Source organism: Ochotona curzoniae, unplaced genomic scaffold, assembly GCF_017591425.1.
Source record: "Ochotona curzoniae isolate NIBS_2020 unplaced genomic scaffold, NIBS_Ocur_1.0 contig_2599, whole genome shotgun sequence".
Taxonomy (NCBI): domain Eukaryota; kingdom Metazoa; phylum Chordata; class Mammalia; order Lagomorpha; family Ochotonidae; genus Ochotona; species Ochotona curzoniae.
In genome coordinates, this window is record NW_024465520.1 from 7,702,053 (window position 1) to 7,716,069 (window position 14,017).

At 53.1% G+C, this 14,017-nt stretch overlaps 1 protein-coding gene across 1 annotated transcript in view; it reads left to right on the top strand.

The window, feature by feature from the left end:
* The first annotated feature begins 3,421 nt into the window (after positions 1–3,421).
* MED12L (mediator complex subunit 12L) overlaps positions 3,422–14,017 on the top strand; it is a 302,774-nt gene continuing 292,178 nt past the window's right edge. Inside the window, exon 1 of the mRNA XM_040974792.1 lies at positions 3,422–3,640. Within this exon, the coding sequence (XP_040830726.1) occupies positions 3,542–3,640 (99 nt within the window). The 5' untranslated portion in view covers positions 3,422–3,541. The remainder of the gene's footprint in view (positions 3,641–14,017) is intronic.

Genomic DNA, 14,017 nt, shown 5'->3' on the forward strand with positions numbered 1-14,017 from the left:
GAGTTCCAGAGCCCTGACTTTGGACTGCACTGGTCCTGGTTGTTGTGGCCATAGAGGAGAGAACCAGAGGGTCTCTTTCTCACTCCTCCATTGCTCTGCTTTTCAGAATAAATGATTTATTGGGGCTGGCCTTGTGGCATAACAGACTTATTTTATTTTTATTACAAAGTCAGATATATAGAGAGGAGGAGAGACAGAGAGGAAGATCTTCCCTCTGATGGTTCACTCCTCAAGCAGCTGCAATGGCTGGAGCTGTGCCGATCCAAAGCCAGGAGCCAGGAGCCTCTTCTGAGTATCCTGCATGGGGGCAGTGTCCCAAGGCTTTGGGCTGTCCTCGACTGCTTTCCCAGGCCACAAGCAGGGAGCTGGATGGTAAGCGGGACAGCCAGGATTAGAACAGGCATCCAGATGGGATCCCAGTGTGGACAGGGAGAGGACTTTAGCTGCTAGGCTATCACGCTGGACCCCATGATCACTTCTAATACTGCTCATTACTAATGCATCTGGGAAAGCAGAGGAGGATGACCCAGTCCTTGGGCCCCTATCCCACGTGGAAGACCTGGACAAAGCTCCGAGTTCCTCCGGCTGACCCAGTCCCAGTCAGTGTGGGCATTTGGACAGAGAATAAAAGCTTTCTCTCTCTGCTCTTTTAAATACTTATCTTTTAAAAACAAAATCTTCAAGACAGCAACAACAATCCTCCCCTTTTCCCCAGATGAAGGATGAAGTATGGCTGCCTGGCAGCAGCAGAGTATCCTCAAAGTCTCACTTAGATCTGACCGTGCCTCCACCCACCCACCTTTCACGGCTACAGAAGCAGCATTTTTGGGAACGCTCACCAGGTGCCAGCTACCATGGTATGTGTCCGAGTTGCAACAATGAGTACAGCTGTGCTTGCTGCTATGGCAGTGTGTTGGGGATCGAAAAGATAAACGGGACAGACCAGTGAGCTTGATAACTGTCACAGCCAGGAGATGCTTCCTAGGGCAGTATATAGGGGCTTGTTATACCATTTCTTCAGATTTTGGTGCATCTGACAATTTTTCATGATAAAGTTAGATAAAAGCAAGCCTGTCCTGTCCTATTTGAGAGCTGGACTTGACAGTAGCCCTAGGACAAGTGCAAGTCCAGCCAGGGAGTTACTCTTAGGGTCATAAGGGAAAAAAGAATTCCCCACAGCAGGGGTGGGGAGAATGTCCCGGAATGGCCTCCCATCGCCACCTGCCACCTTCCCTCATCCCACCAGGCTTGCACAGGCTGCGTAAGGAACCCAGACGATATAGGTTCTCCTGTTGGGTTTGGAGATGCTCACAGGTCAAGGTTGGCAGTGAGGACCTGCTTTGTCTGTCTCCTCCTCCCTGCTCTTTGTTCAAAGTCAGCAGAGGGAAGCAGACACTCGGATTCAACTAGCATGCCCTGGGCTCCCACCCACTGTGCGTCAAGGGCTGTCCACAGGCTTCTGGTTAGATCCTGACGGGACTGTGACCCAATCACGCAAGGGTGGGCATCCAGGCCTTGCCACTCCGTGCATGGGATACAGATAGGAAACTTGGGATAAAGCAGTTGTAGGTTCAAATCCCAACCAGCTTCGAGGCTTTCAGCAAGTGCCCGAATTTCCCCTAAATGGCCTCATTTTCTCCATCTGTAAGAAGGGTTCAGTAAAGCCCTCTATGGTTGTTCTCAGCTTCCGAGATTCTGAGTCAAGATCCTGGCAGAAAGCGAAGGTTCCGTCAGTGGCAGCCATCATTCTTGGCCAAGTGCAGCGCATCCTGCCAGGCGCGCCTCCCGCGGCGTCCCTGGGGTGGGGGTGGGGGGCAGACTGGGCACGCCTCGGCGGCCCCGGTCTCCGGCCAGGTGGCCCAGCATCTCGGTGCCCACGCCCCGAAGCGTGTGGGGTGTGCGGGCGGGTTAGCTTAGGAGACGCGAGAGGACCACCCTCTCCCATCCTTGCGTCCTGTGCAGGTGAGGTTTCCGGCTCAGGCCACCGGCACAGCGACCTCAGGGGAGGTCAGGGCGAAGAGCGCAACCCCGGGCCGACAGGGAGCTCCTCAGGGCGCCCTCGCTCCGACGCAGGGTCACCCCAGGGCCAGCTCCGGCGCCGGGGCCCCGCGGGCTGCGCGCTCTGCGGCTGCGAAAACCCGGAGAGGCGGATCGGAGCTCGCTCGCAGCCAACTCCTCCGCGGTCCGGCCACCGAGCTGGGCATGCTCAGTGGCCGCCGCGCCGCTGTCCGCCAACTCGGAAGCTCGCGCTCCCGGGCCGTGGGGGTGAGAACGTCGGCGGCGGCCAGCCGGCGTCGCCCGCCGCCCCCAGACAGCCGCAAACTTCGCTGCGTCCCCGGGGCCGGTCCGGGCGAGGCTGATCACCAACAGGGATCCGGACCAGCTCCCTCTTCCCTAGCCGAAGGATGGAGGCTGCGGCCACGCGAGTGCCCCCGCCGCCGCTGCCGCCGCCGGCCCCTGCCCGCTAGCTGGGGGTTGGGGGGGGGGAGGACCAACAGGTAAACTGTTAGGGGTGGGGGTGGGGAGAGGAGGAGGAGGGGCTGAGGCCCGGGAGGGCGGCGGGCTGGAGCATCCCGGCACGCCTGCGGCTGGCCGCCCCCGTCGGCGCTCGCAGCCGTCCACCACCCCCCACGCCTTTCCCCCGGAGCTCCCCATCCCAGCCTCGGGAGGGGCTGCAAAGGGTTAAGTCGGCCCCGCGCCACGGCGAGCGCGGCCCCCCTCCAGCTGCCGCCGCGACCGCCAGCCGCGCGCCTCGGCGCCTCCCGGAGCGGCGGAGGGGACCCCCAGCCGCGGATGCGCCAGCCGAGCGTGGCCGGCGTCTAAGAGGCACACACCGCTCGCGACCACCGAGTCTTCCCCGGCGCACCGACCCCGCTTCTGGCCTGCTGCCCTCCTGCACCAGCCAGGTCCGAGCCCAGGTGGCGAGGTCTGCAGGGCGCGCGGTGGCCGGGGGAGTCGACCCCGCTGAGAAGGAGGGGTGGGGGGCGGGGACGGGTCGCTTCGCAGCCTCTTCCCCGGGGATCTGGACCACCCTCGCCCGGGGGTGAGGGGGTGGGTGAACACTCGAGCAACCCTCCTAGGCGCCAAGAAAAGTTTTTTTTATCCCTCCCCCACCCTCCGTCGCTGCCCCTCCCCCCACGCCCATTCGGAGCCCAGCTGAGGTGGGTTTAGGTCCATTGGTGAAAAAAGTCACACGTTCCCATCAGCTGCTCCTCCCCCTGGGGGATAAGGGTGGAGGGGGGCGGGCGGGCGGGAGGCGGACGCCGCGGAGGACCCTGGCAGACCTCCAGCCTCTCCGCCGCCGGCTCCGGAGCGGTGCGTCCCGGGGCCCGAGCGCAGCCGGTGCTCGCGGGAGGCTGCCCCCATCGGCTCGCGTCTGCGTGCCGGGCACGGCAGCATCCAGCCTGCTTTCTTCCTGCCTGCAGCGCCACAGCGAGCGAGCGAGCGAGCGAGAAGGAGTCTGTCTGCAAAGTGCTGCTCCCTGGTGCTCAGAGGCGGCTGCTCCAACTCCCATTCATTTCGCCGGTTAACATGAGAGATCATGGCCGCCTTCGGGCTTCTCAGCTATGAGCGGAGACCGCTGAAGCGCCCCCGGCTCGGGCCGCCCGACGTCTACCCGCAGGACCCCAAGCAAAAGGAGGTGAGGACGCCGGCGGCCTCCGCGGCCACGGCAGCCGCGCTCCGCAGCGCTGACCCCGGGCCAAGTTGGCGCAGCGGGCATCACCGGTGCTGCGGGGGAAGGGTCGGGGAGCCGGAGCGGAGGCGGGGGCCGGACGGAGGGGGCGCGGGGAGTTGGGGACCCCTGGCGACGCCGACCGAGCAGTTGTCAGACCCGGCGCTCCGCGGGGGCGCTCGCTCTCCCGGTGTCGGGTCGCTTCCCGGTGATTGGGCCTTGCTCGGCGCTGCCGGGCGCTTCGCCGGCGGCTTTTTTTTTTTTTTTAACCGAAAACCCTCTGTCTGCTGCTCTTACGTTCTGCGTGCCTTAATATTATTATTATTATTATTTTCTCCGTCGCTTCGGTAAATCCTCGTAAACTTTTTGAAAAATGTTGGAATGCGGTACCTCCGACAGCGAGGACTGGCGTCTTGCGCCAGCTGAGCCCGGGAACGGCGTTGGGAGCATCTTTCTCTCTCCCAGTTTCCAGTGTGGGAATGGAAGTCGTTTTTTTTTTTTTTAAATTCAGGTGATAAGTGTTTGGCTCCCTGAATGTACCGGGCGCTACCTTCTCCGTGAAAATCAGCGTGAAGAAGAAAACCTGTTTTTCGTCCCTTGAGGCAATAGGCTTAATTTTAATTTGCTGGAGGCTGTTGTGTATATGGAAAAGCTTGGAAGGGATTGCTTATGTCTTTGAGTGAAATCAATTGGAGAAAGCTTGACTCTTGCACCAGGTGTAGCAGCGTCAGAGGCTAGGGTAACAGTGGCACTTTGTAGCTGTGAGCCTGTTTGCTAGGAGTTAACAAGTAATTATGTAACAACTCTCCAGTAATAATAATGATCTCCCCTGGCTTCACAATTTGCCCAGGGACTTGTCATTTTTTTTTAATCACCTGCCTCCCAGCTGTGTGTTTGCAGTTTGCCAGCTGCCACCCAACCATCCTATGCTCTCTTTGCCTAACTGACCACATTTCCTAACTTATCCTGTGAACTAAAAAAAAAAAAAAAAAAAAAAAAAGCCCTATATTAAAAGTTTCCATCTTACAGAAAGGGCTTTGTAATGAGGCCAGGGTCCTTAGGACTTCCGTTTTGATAAATGTATCTATGTCTTTGATAGAGGAAGAAGGCTGACCCTGGCTCAGCTGTTCGGCTGCTACTGCAGCCGAGCCTCAGGTTTGGCAGGTTAAAATAGCCCCCGGAGGAGGAGAAATTCGAATTAAACTCGAGATGGTTTCCACGTGGCTCCCAGGAGAGGTTCTTGGGAAGAGTTCGGCGGTGAGATTTTGCAGATTCTTTCCCCACACTAGGCCCCACCCTACTTATGCAAACAAAGTTCCTAACTTAACCCTTGGAGGCTGCTTTTTTTTTTTTTTTTTTTAATAACTTTCAACAAAAGCGAACCTGAGGCTTGGGAAGGCTTAACTGAAGTAGTCAGGGAGTGTGAATAAGCAGGGTGGGACCAGTGTTGATGGCTAGCCTTGCGCTGACGGTAATGTATACTGCATGCTGTTCCTCCGATACTGCCTTTCCCGGACGGAGTGTGTGGAACAGGTGCGCAGCTGCTCTTGCGTGGTCGGTGGTTTCCAAAGCTTCAGTTACGTGTGTATCCTCTCCCCTCAGATTCCCACCCTGTCCCCCCTGCTTGAAAATGGCCTTTACATTAGCTTCCACCTTGCTTCAGCAGAGGGGCGCTGCTCACTCCGTGTGTGTTGGTCCACAGGCTGTATCGCCCACCTGCCTCTGTACTCTCTATTCTGACGCTCAGTTCTCCCTGTTTACCCCCTTGCTGGGCTGGGTCCAGGAACCCCCAGCTGGGGGCAGATCCACCTGTCCCTCTTCACCAAGATGTCTCCCATCTGTACCGCATGCGACCCACGACCCACTCCCCCTCATGGGCACCTCCAATAAAACACTTTTATTTATGTATTTTTTTCTTTTTCTTCAAAACCACAAACAAATGAGACTTTCTGTGTTTGCTAAGCAGTAATACACACAAAGGTTAGTTACAATATTTGTTTGATGTTACGTACACACAAGCACACTTGTAAGGTACGCGTTGAAGGGAGACTAGCACTCAGAGGTTCTGGGCTTAAGGGAGCCACCTGTGCATCTAAAACCACTGTTGCATTTCATCAGAGATGCGTCTCACCCCGTGGGAAATGGCTGATTTCCTGGAGGCAGTGTAGGTTTCCAAGCTGGGCAGACCTGGACCTGGATTCTGGTTTGAGGTTAACCTCTTCAAGTTGTGTGAGGCCTGGGTAAGTGCCGTGACTTTTTATTTGTAAATGAGTTTAATTGTGCTTTTCAGGGAAAAAACGAAACCTGTAAGCCAACAGCCCTGAAGGAAACCCCCTGCTATTCTTGTTATTGTAGGTGTAGCGTTCATGCTGGTTTGGGAAGCCTTGCTGGAGGGCCCCTGGATCCCTTGGTGACTGACAGGTCCTTGAGAGCCTGCTGTGCAGCAGCATCCCCTGGGACTTATTATCTGTTGCCAGGCGAAGCTTTGCCCTCTGCAAACAGGCTGTGCCCAGGCCTTTAAATCAGGGAGTCACCCTTGATCTCTCCCTCTCCCCCTTCTTGTGCTCCATCCCTCCCTCAGTCCCTGTTCTCCAGCACAATTCCCGAATGTGTGTCCAGCCCAGCCAGTGCTCCGCAGTTGCACTAATACACTCAGCTTCCAGCTGACTTCTCTATTCATGGCCTCTTACCGATGCTGAGCATCTGGTCAACCAGTTGCCTACTCACCCACTGCCCTCCGCACTCCACCGCACTCTTCTGGGAAGCCTGAGTTAGGAATCTAGGCTCTGGAGTCAGTCAGCCTGTCGGCGCTCTTATTTGATATACTCCTGATTTCCCCTATACCTCTGTTTCTTGTAGAGCAGGGATGATGATAGCAAGCCTGTAGCACCGTTGGAAGATTATATGGCAGTGCGTGTAGAGCACTAAGGATTTAGCATAAATTTGGCAGCCAAATATTCACTGCTGTGGTTTACTACTGAGCCTGCCTGTCTTTCTCATTTAGGTCTCAGTTGTGTGTGTGTATGTGTACGTGTGTACCTTGCCTTACCTCCTGCCTTTCAGGCTTGGGATGGTAGTGTGAGGCAGGGATAAACTCTGTTGGAAGCATTGCTGGGGCACCTAGCACCTTGCACAGTTAGCTCCGGGAATGCTGAATGAAGGCCAAATTCCAAGTTGAATGGATGAAGGAAAATGGATGAATGAATTAAAGGGAAATCTTGGGCCTGGTGCGATAGCATGGTGGTTAAAGTCCTCGCCTTACATGCGCTGGTGTCCTATATGGGCGCTGATTGTATTCCTGGCAACCCTACTTCCCATCCAGCTCCCTGCTTGTGGCCTGGGAAAGCAGTCGAGCATGGCCTAAGGCCTTGGGACCCTGCACCTGTGTGGGAGACCCAGAAGAGCTCCTGGCTCTTGGCTTCGGATTGGCTCAGCTCCAGCCATTGTGGCTGCTTGGGGAGTGAACCATCCGACAGAAGGTCTTCCTCTCTGTCCCTCCTCCTCTGTATATCTGCCTTTCCAATAGAAATCAAATCTTTTTAAATAAAAAAGGGAAATCTTGTGACTGAGGGGTGTTGGGAAAGTCTAGGTCAAGGCTGGAAGTATCCTTTGCATCTGTTTTGGAGGCTGCAGGGCTGAGAGTGAATTCAACCCTAGAGGGAGAAAGGGAGGATGGAAGGATGGAAGGATAGATGTAAGACTGTGACCCTGGGGAAAAAGAGGCCCAAACCATTGAATGCCAGATATGTTCACAGCATCAAATCGGCTGGCAGAATGGGTTGGGTAAAATGAGGTTTCCAGCCACTGGGGGTTATAGAATGCCACCAGCATGATCCCACAGGAGGATGGCCCTGTGTGCCCTGCAGGGCTTGCCTAAGGACAAGGTGGTGGCTGTGGTGGTACCTGTGTGTGTAGGGGATCCCAGAGTGTTAGTTTGCCAGCTTCTAAACTTACCTGGATAACTGGGATGCGTGTTCCGACCACCAAGAGGGCTGGTGTTTAAGTGATGGCTGGGCCCCTGCAGCTCAGTAGGTCTCAGATGGGACGTATCGTACAAGAGCCTGGTTGGTCACATGCTGCTCCATGGCCCCATGTGGAGAATCCTCACCCAGCCCAGAAGAAGATACCCAGTTCTGCAGCAGCTAGGGAACCCTGCTGGAGTGGCATGGCTGGATGAAACATCGCCGTGTGGCTAGAGCTGCAGTTTGCTTGAGAGCCAGCTTGGCCAGAGTTTGTGTGCTTCTCCCAGAAGTGGTGTCTTGTTATAGCTCACATCTGACAGATACAGTGAGGATATATGAGTCCCATGACACTTGGGAGAGAACCCAGATCCTTTTCCATGGCTTGTAAGGCCTGGCTAACCTGGCCTCTGTGCACTTCCACAACCTCTGTGTACGGCCAGACAGCCTGGCTCTGAGTTCTGGCTCCTTGGCTTGGATGCCCATCTCCCTCAGACACCTCTTCAGCTGGATGGGGTTCATCTGTGTTCCTTACTGCACAGGGCTGCAAGGAAGCTTGAAACAAGCTAATGTATGCAAAGTGTGATGAACTGTGCTTGGCATGCAGGTGGCCCCGCTACCGGTCAACGGCTACTAGCTGACCCTTTGTGAAAGGCTCTCAGGGCCTCCCTTTGTGCTTGGAACAACATCCACAACACCTTGTCCTTGGAGACCTGGATCTGCAGTCATCTTAGTCCATCTCGCTCTGTCTGCTCCCTGCTGTGCCTTGGGGCTGCTGACTGCCCCTCTTTTGTTCCGTCAGGCTCAGCTCCTGGGTGTCTTGGTCCCTGACCCTGGCTCTGTGTTGCAGCCACGTTCCCCATTGTCTCTCTGGCTCTTAGCAGTCTATCTGGCTTCCCTGCCAGTTCGTCACCCTTGTGCTGTGTCCTGTAGAGCAACTCCCTGTGTGCGGTGCAAGCCAAGGAGAACTTGTCCTCTCGGTGGGTGCTCTGTGTTCTACCCTGGAGCGTAAGCTGCATGCGAGCAGGGGCTTGTCCGTGGTCCTCCCAGCCGGGCAGTGCCGAGTGCCTGGCTTGAGAACAGGTGTTCACAAACTAGTTGAGGGGAAAAAATGGAGAAAATGACTCCTAGCAAGCACTTGCATTTGTAAGATTTAAGTGTCCTGATGCTTTTATTTTGGTCACACTTGTTAGTTTTCTTGTGAGCGCTTAAAACTCTGAAAACACCTACATGCTTGTCTTGGAGACAGCTGGGGAGCTAGAGTGGGAGAGGTGAAACTTGTTTCTTTATAAAGGGAGGCTATTGATAAGTTGCCTGGCAGGAGAGGACAGACTGACCAGTGGCCTGGAGGACAGACCGAGAAGGCTAGGGAGGCATTTGATTTCAGAAACCTGGGCTGCTGGGCTGTTGTGTAAACCCCTCTGCAGCTCGGTGGTCAGGGAGGCGCCGGACACCTATATGTGCAACTTGTAAGTCAAGTGACGTTTAGGACGGACTTGGTGCGTGGGGAAATCTGTCCGAGGCTCTGCTTCCAGCTACAGAGGTGTGGCTAAACCAGCTCTGTCACTGGGCAAGAAGAATGCAACTGGCTGCCATTTTTTTCAGAGTCTGCTGGCACCTACAGCAGAATCCTCAAAGATGCCTGTGAGCAAGCTGCAGTACCCCACCCGCACTATTTTTCTCAGATGCAGTGAGTAAAGTTTCTGGGAAAGAAGCTCAAGAATTTGCAATTCTGAGCATGCTTATCAAGTGAATTCCTGAGCTTAAAGCCATCGCTTTGGTTTATGTCCTTATCTGCAGAGACTGTTGCAAGCTGGGCTTTCGCATTGTTCCTACCTGCTGTTCCGTTGCTTTTGGTATTTGAATCTTTTCGAGACACACACACACCATGGGAATCGTTAGTACCTTTTGGTGCTAAATAATGAAGCTCTTCTTCCACTGTGTTCTGCATTCTAGTCATGAGGCTTCCCGGATAGGTAAAGCAGGGATTCTGGGAGGTGGAGGGGCCCCCAGGAGGAGGAACACAAAGAGAGGTGTCCACAGGTGTGGGCTCTGCGCCCAGCCTGGAGAAGAGCCATGCCAGGGTGTGCCAGGAAGGCAGTGACCCAAGGGGAATGCAGTTGGAGGTGCCTGCCTCCTGCACGCTGCTCCCTGAGAAGGGAATGCGGACACACTTGGACTTTGTAATCGTCTTTACGTGGTTTCTGGGGCTGGGTGATGGTGACAAGGGACTTCCTGATACCCATCTGTCTTCCCTGCATCAGGAAGCTTGTATATTAATAAAAGTTGAGGATGGAATTGTGGCACAGTTGGGTTAAACTTCTGCATGCATTGACAGAATCCCGTCTGGGCACTTGTTCATGTCCTGGCTGCTACACTTCTGACCCAGCTCCCTGCTAATGTACCTGGAAAAGCAGCAGGAGATGACCCAAGTGCTTGGGCCCCTGCACCCACGTGGGAAGCTGTGACTTGCCCTTGGCATTGTTGCTATTTGGGGAGTGAACCAGGGGAGGAAAGATCTCTCTCTCCTCTTTCTGTAACTCTGCCTTTCAAATAAGTAAATCATTCTTTTTTTTAAAGTCATGAAGTTATAAAGTAGCATGATTTTTACTTTAAAGACTTGTTTAGATAATCTGGGAAGATTATCAGCCACATGCAAATATTATCTCTGGGGATGGGTTGAGAGATCTTTTTTTTTTTTTTTTTTACTGATCTACATTCTAAGCTGTAACAACACTGAAGGGAAAGACCCAAAAAGTAATTATTAGGTAACTTCAACTGAGTTTATACAAATGGATCTTTATTAGTTCAGTAATGAATGAAAAGGCCCTCTAAGTAATGCAGAGGGAACTGGCCTAGGTGCTTTGTAAGGTAGGGTTGGGGTTAGTACTGCTGTGTGGGTATTCTAGTTCTGTCCCTTGTGTGTGATTTGGGACAAGTTAGTCATTTTTATCACCCAAAAGTCAGGAGTGTAATACTTGGTCATATGGGGTGTTTTAAACATACAGAGCACTGTGAGCTTCGGATTTCATCATGTGTGAGGTGCAATGAGTCATGCAAGGTGGCTTGGGTCAGCTGACTTCCAATCTCATGAATTTTGTGACCTGGTTGTTTGGCTTGAAGTTCAATATAGCGGGAGCATTCTTACCATGGAAATTGGTAAATGAAAAAAAAAAAAAATAGGATGTCGGCTTTGCCATGGAAGCTTGATTGTTCATACTCTCTAGCATACCAACTGTAGTTTTTCCTTTTTAAGATTTATTTACATTTATTGGAAAGTCAGATATACAAAGAGGAGGAGAGATGGAGAGGAAGATCTGTCCGATGATTCACTCCCCAAGTGACTGCAATGGCCGATGCTATGCTGATCCAAAGCCAGGAACTTCCTCCGGGTCTCCCACACAGGTGCAGGGTCCCAAGGCTTTGGGCCATCCTCCACTGCTTTCCCAGGCCACAAGCAGGGAGCCGGATGGGAAACAGGGCTGCCGGGATTAGAACCGGCGCCCATATGGGATCCTGGCGCATGTAAGGCAAAGACTTTAGCCACTAGGCCACCGTGTGAAGGGCCCCAATTTTTTTTTTTTTTTTTTTTAAAGATTTATTTTTATTATTTTTTCATTGGAAAGGCGGATATACAGAGAGAGGAGAGAGAGAGGAAGATCTTCCGTCCGATGATTCACTCCCCAAGTGAGCGCAACGGGCCGATACTATGCCGATCCGAAGCCAGGAGCCTCTTCCGGGTCTCCCGCACGGGTGCAGGGTCCCAAAGCTTTGGGCCGTCCTCCACTGCTTTCCCAGGCCACAAGCAGGGAGCTGGAAGGGAAGCGGGGCTGCCGGGATTAGAACCGGCGCCCATATGGGATCCCGGGGTTGCAAGGCGAGGACTCAACCACTTGCGCCACCGCGCCGGGGAAGGGCCCCAATTTTTATGGTAGATTTTTATACATTCTTTGGTCACGTTGTCATCTTTCTTATTCAGCTTTCCTGTGAGCTGCCTTCTACCAAAAAGTTAACGTTTTTTTTTTTACAAGCTGGACCTTCCATTTCCTGGTCTTCTGTGCAACTTGAAGTAACCGTTCAACTCAACTCGGTTCTGGCCAGAGAGGTCTGATAGCAATCTGCTGCAGGGCTTTGATGAAAGCAAAGAGCCTGAGGAAGAAGCTATCCTCAGGCACCTGTGGGCTGCTCAGTGTCCTGTCTTTGGGAAGGTAATAAGAGGTTGTGAAGGTGGGGGGGGGACACCCATCTTGTGACTATGAGGCAATAAGTTCAGGCATGAAGAGCCAACATAAAATGAGTTGATTTGAGTGGCTTGAAAAATAAAATGATTAAACTGCTCAACTTTGGGATCGCCTCAGTCTGGGCCTCTTGCTAGGCAAATAGTAGAAAGCCCATGATTCAAGCCACTCTTGGACCAGATGTCACATTGTGGTGGCCAGATGCATTCTAGTATGTCATGATACCATTTATGTTTTCGCACCTTCAAAAACTCACAGCAGGAGCCCTGTGATTTTTTTCAGACAGTATGTATTACTCCGTCATTTAAAGATGTATCTTACTTATTTACCTAACACAGACATGAGTAGAGGGAGAGACGGGTCTTTAACGTGCTGGTTTGCTACATAAACGGCCAGAATGGCCGCTGCTGGGCTAAGTGCATGCCAGGAGCCAGGAACTTCTTCTGGGTCTCCCATGGAGGTGAAGGGCCCCAAACACTTGAGCCACCTCTACTGCTTCTCCAGGTGCGTTGGCAGGGAGCTGCACTGGAAGTGGAGCAGCTGGGACTTGAACCAGTGTCCCTTTGCAGTTCTGCAGCAGGTGAAGGCTTAGCTTGCTCTGCCACATCTCCCTCTTTGATCTTGAGATGTGTGTGAAGAGAGACCAGAAGCGCTTGTGCTAGAAACTAAAGGAGACCTGAACCAATGGGCACTTGTATTTGTTTCTGTTTCCAGCAGAAAGGAAAGGTTTTAGTGAGAAGGCAGGGAGAAACCCGTTGTGTTTTGTTTGGGGAAGGAGATTCCTGGGGTCTTCAGAGAGCCAGGCTCACTGAGACCTGGAAGGGAATGGAGACAGGTCGGTCCAATCACCTCGAAAGGAGATTGGGTGCTGGACAGGTTAAAGTGATTTGTCAGAGCAGCACTAGGGCGAACACTTGTGTGCCCTGATTTGTTCCTGAAACTTTACTTGGCCTCCCTTCTGTAAACAGCTTCACGTTGCCATGGCAATGAGAAACATCCTGCATTTTAGGGCACCCTGTGCCTCTGAGAGCCTTGGACTGCATAATGCTTGATTTGATCCTATCAAAGCTTGCCAATGCTTGGTTTTCTTGGGCAGAGGGAGGAATTCTCCGGAAGCTGATATTCATGTCCTTGTGTTGATGGGAAGCTTGTCTCTGGCCTCTGGGGTTGGCTGTCATTGCCACTTGTGGGCTGTGTGTGCTGGGGACCAGGCCTACTGTAGACTTATCTTCTTGTTTGATCTCAATCAAGATATTCCCTAATTTATTGGTCACTTTTTAAAAAGAAAAAATATTTTCTTGGAAAGGTGGGTTTATAGAGAGGAGAGGCAGAAAGATTTTCCATCCACTAATTCACTCACCAAATGGCCACAGTGGTACAGATCCAAAGCCAGGAGCCAGGGGTTTCTTATGGTGTCTCTCGTGCAGGTGCAGGGTCCCAAGGCTTTGGGCCGTCCTCCATTGCTTTCCTAGGCTACAAGCAGGGAGCTGGATGGGAAGTGGAGCACTCGGGTCACAATCTGGTGCTGGTAAGGGATGCCTGTGCTTGGAGGTGGAGGTTTAGCCAGATGAGCCATCGTACCAGCCCTATTGAGAGCTGTGAGCAGGTGGCAGTGTACTTGCTGCTTAGTTCTGGAGGGTAGCATTTGCCATTCTCTACCCATGGACTCTTCTTCTCTCGGCAACACTGTAGCCAGGAGAAGAGTTCTAGCTTTGTGGTTCTATTTCCATGTTTTGGTAGAAATGTTGCTGAACACATGCGTGCCTGAGCAAGCCAACCCCTGTTATCCAAAGCCCCTTTGCAAGGGGCTTTGCCATCTGTGGCTTCCCCAGGATCTGAACTTAGGACACCTGTTAGGTGTCTGGTCTCATGTGGAACAACTTTAAGACCGGCTAAGAATTCACAAGCTGCTGCCTCCCGTGCTGCGCATTAGCAGGGAGCTGGATTAGAAGCGGAGCTGGAGCTGCAAGGCGGGGACCCTGACGGGCAGGGGTGCGGGCGTCTGAGCCTTTGTGCCTAGTGTCCACTCTTAGAGATTTCTGAATCTGTAGGAGAGGATGGGCCTGATGGCTTGAAATGAATTCTGCGAAGAGAGAGAGTAGCATGTGCAAGAATCACAGGCCAGAAATCTGTGGGGTGCAGCCTGG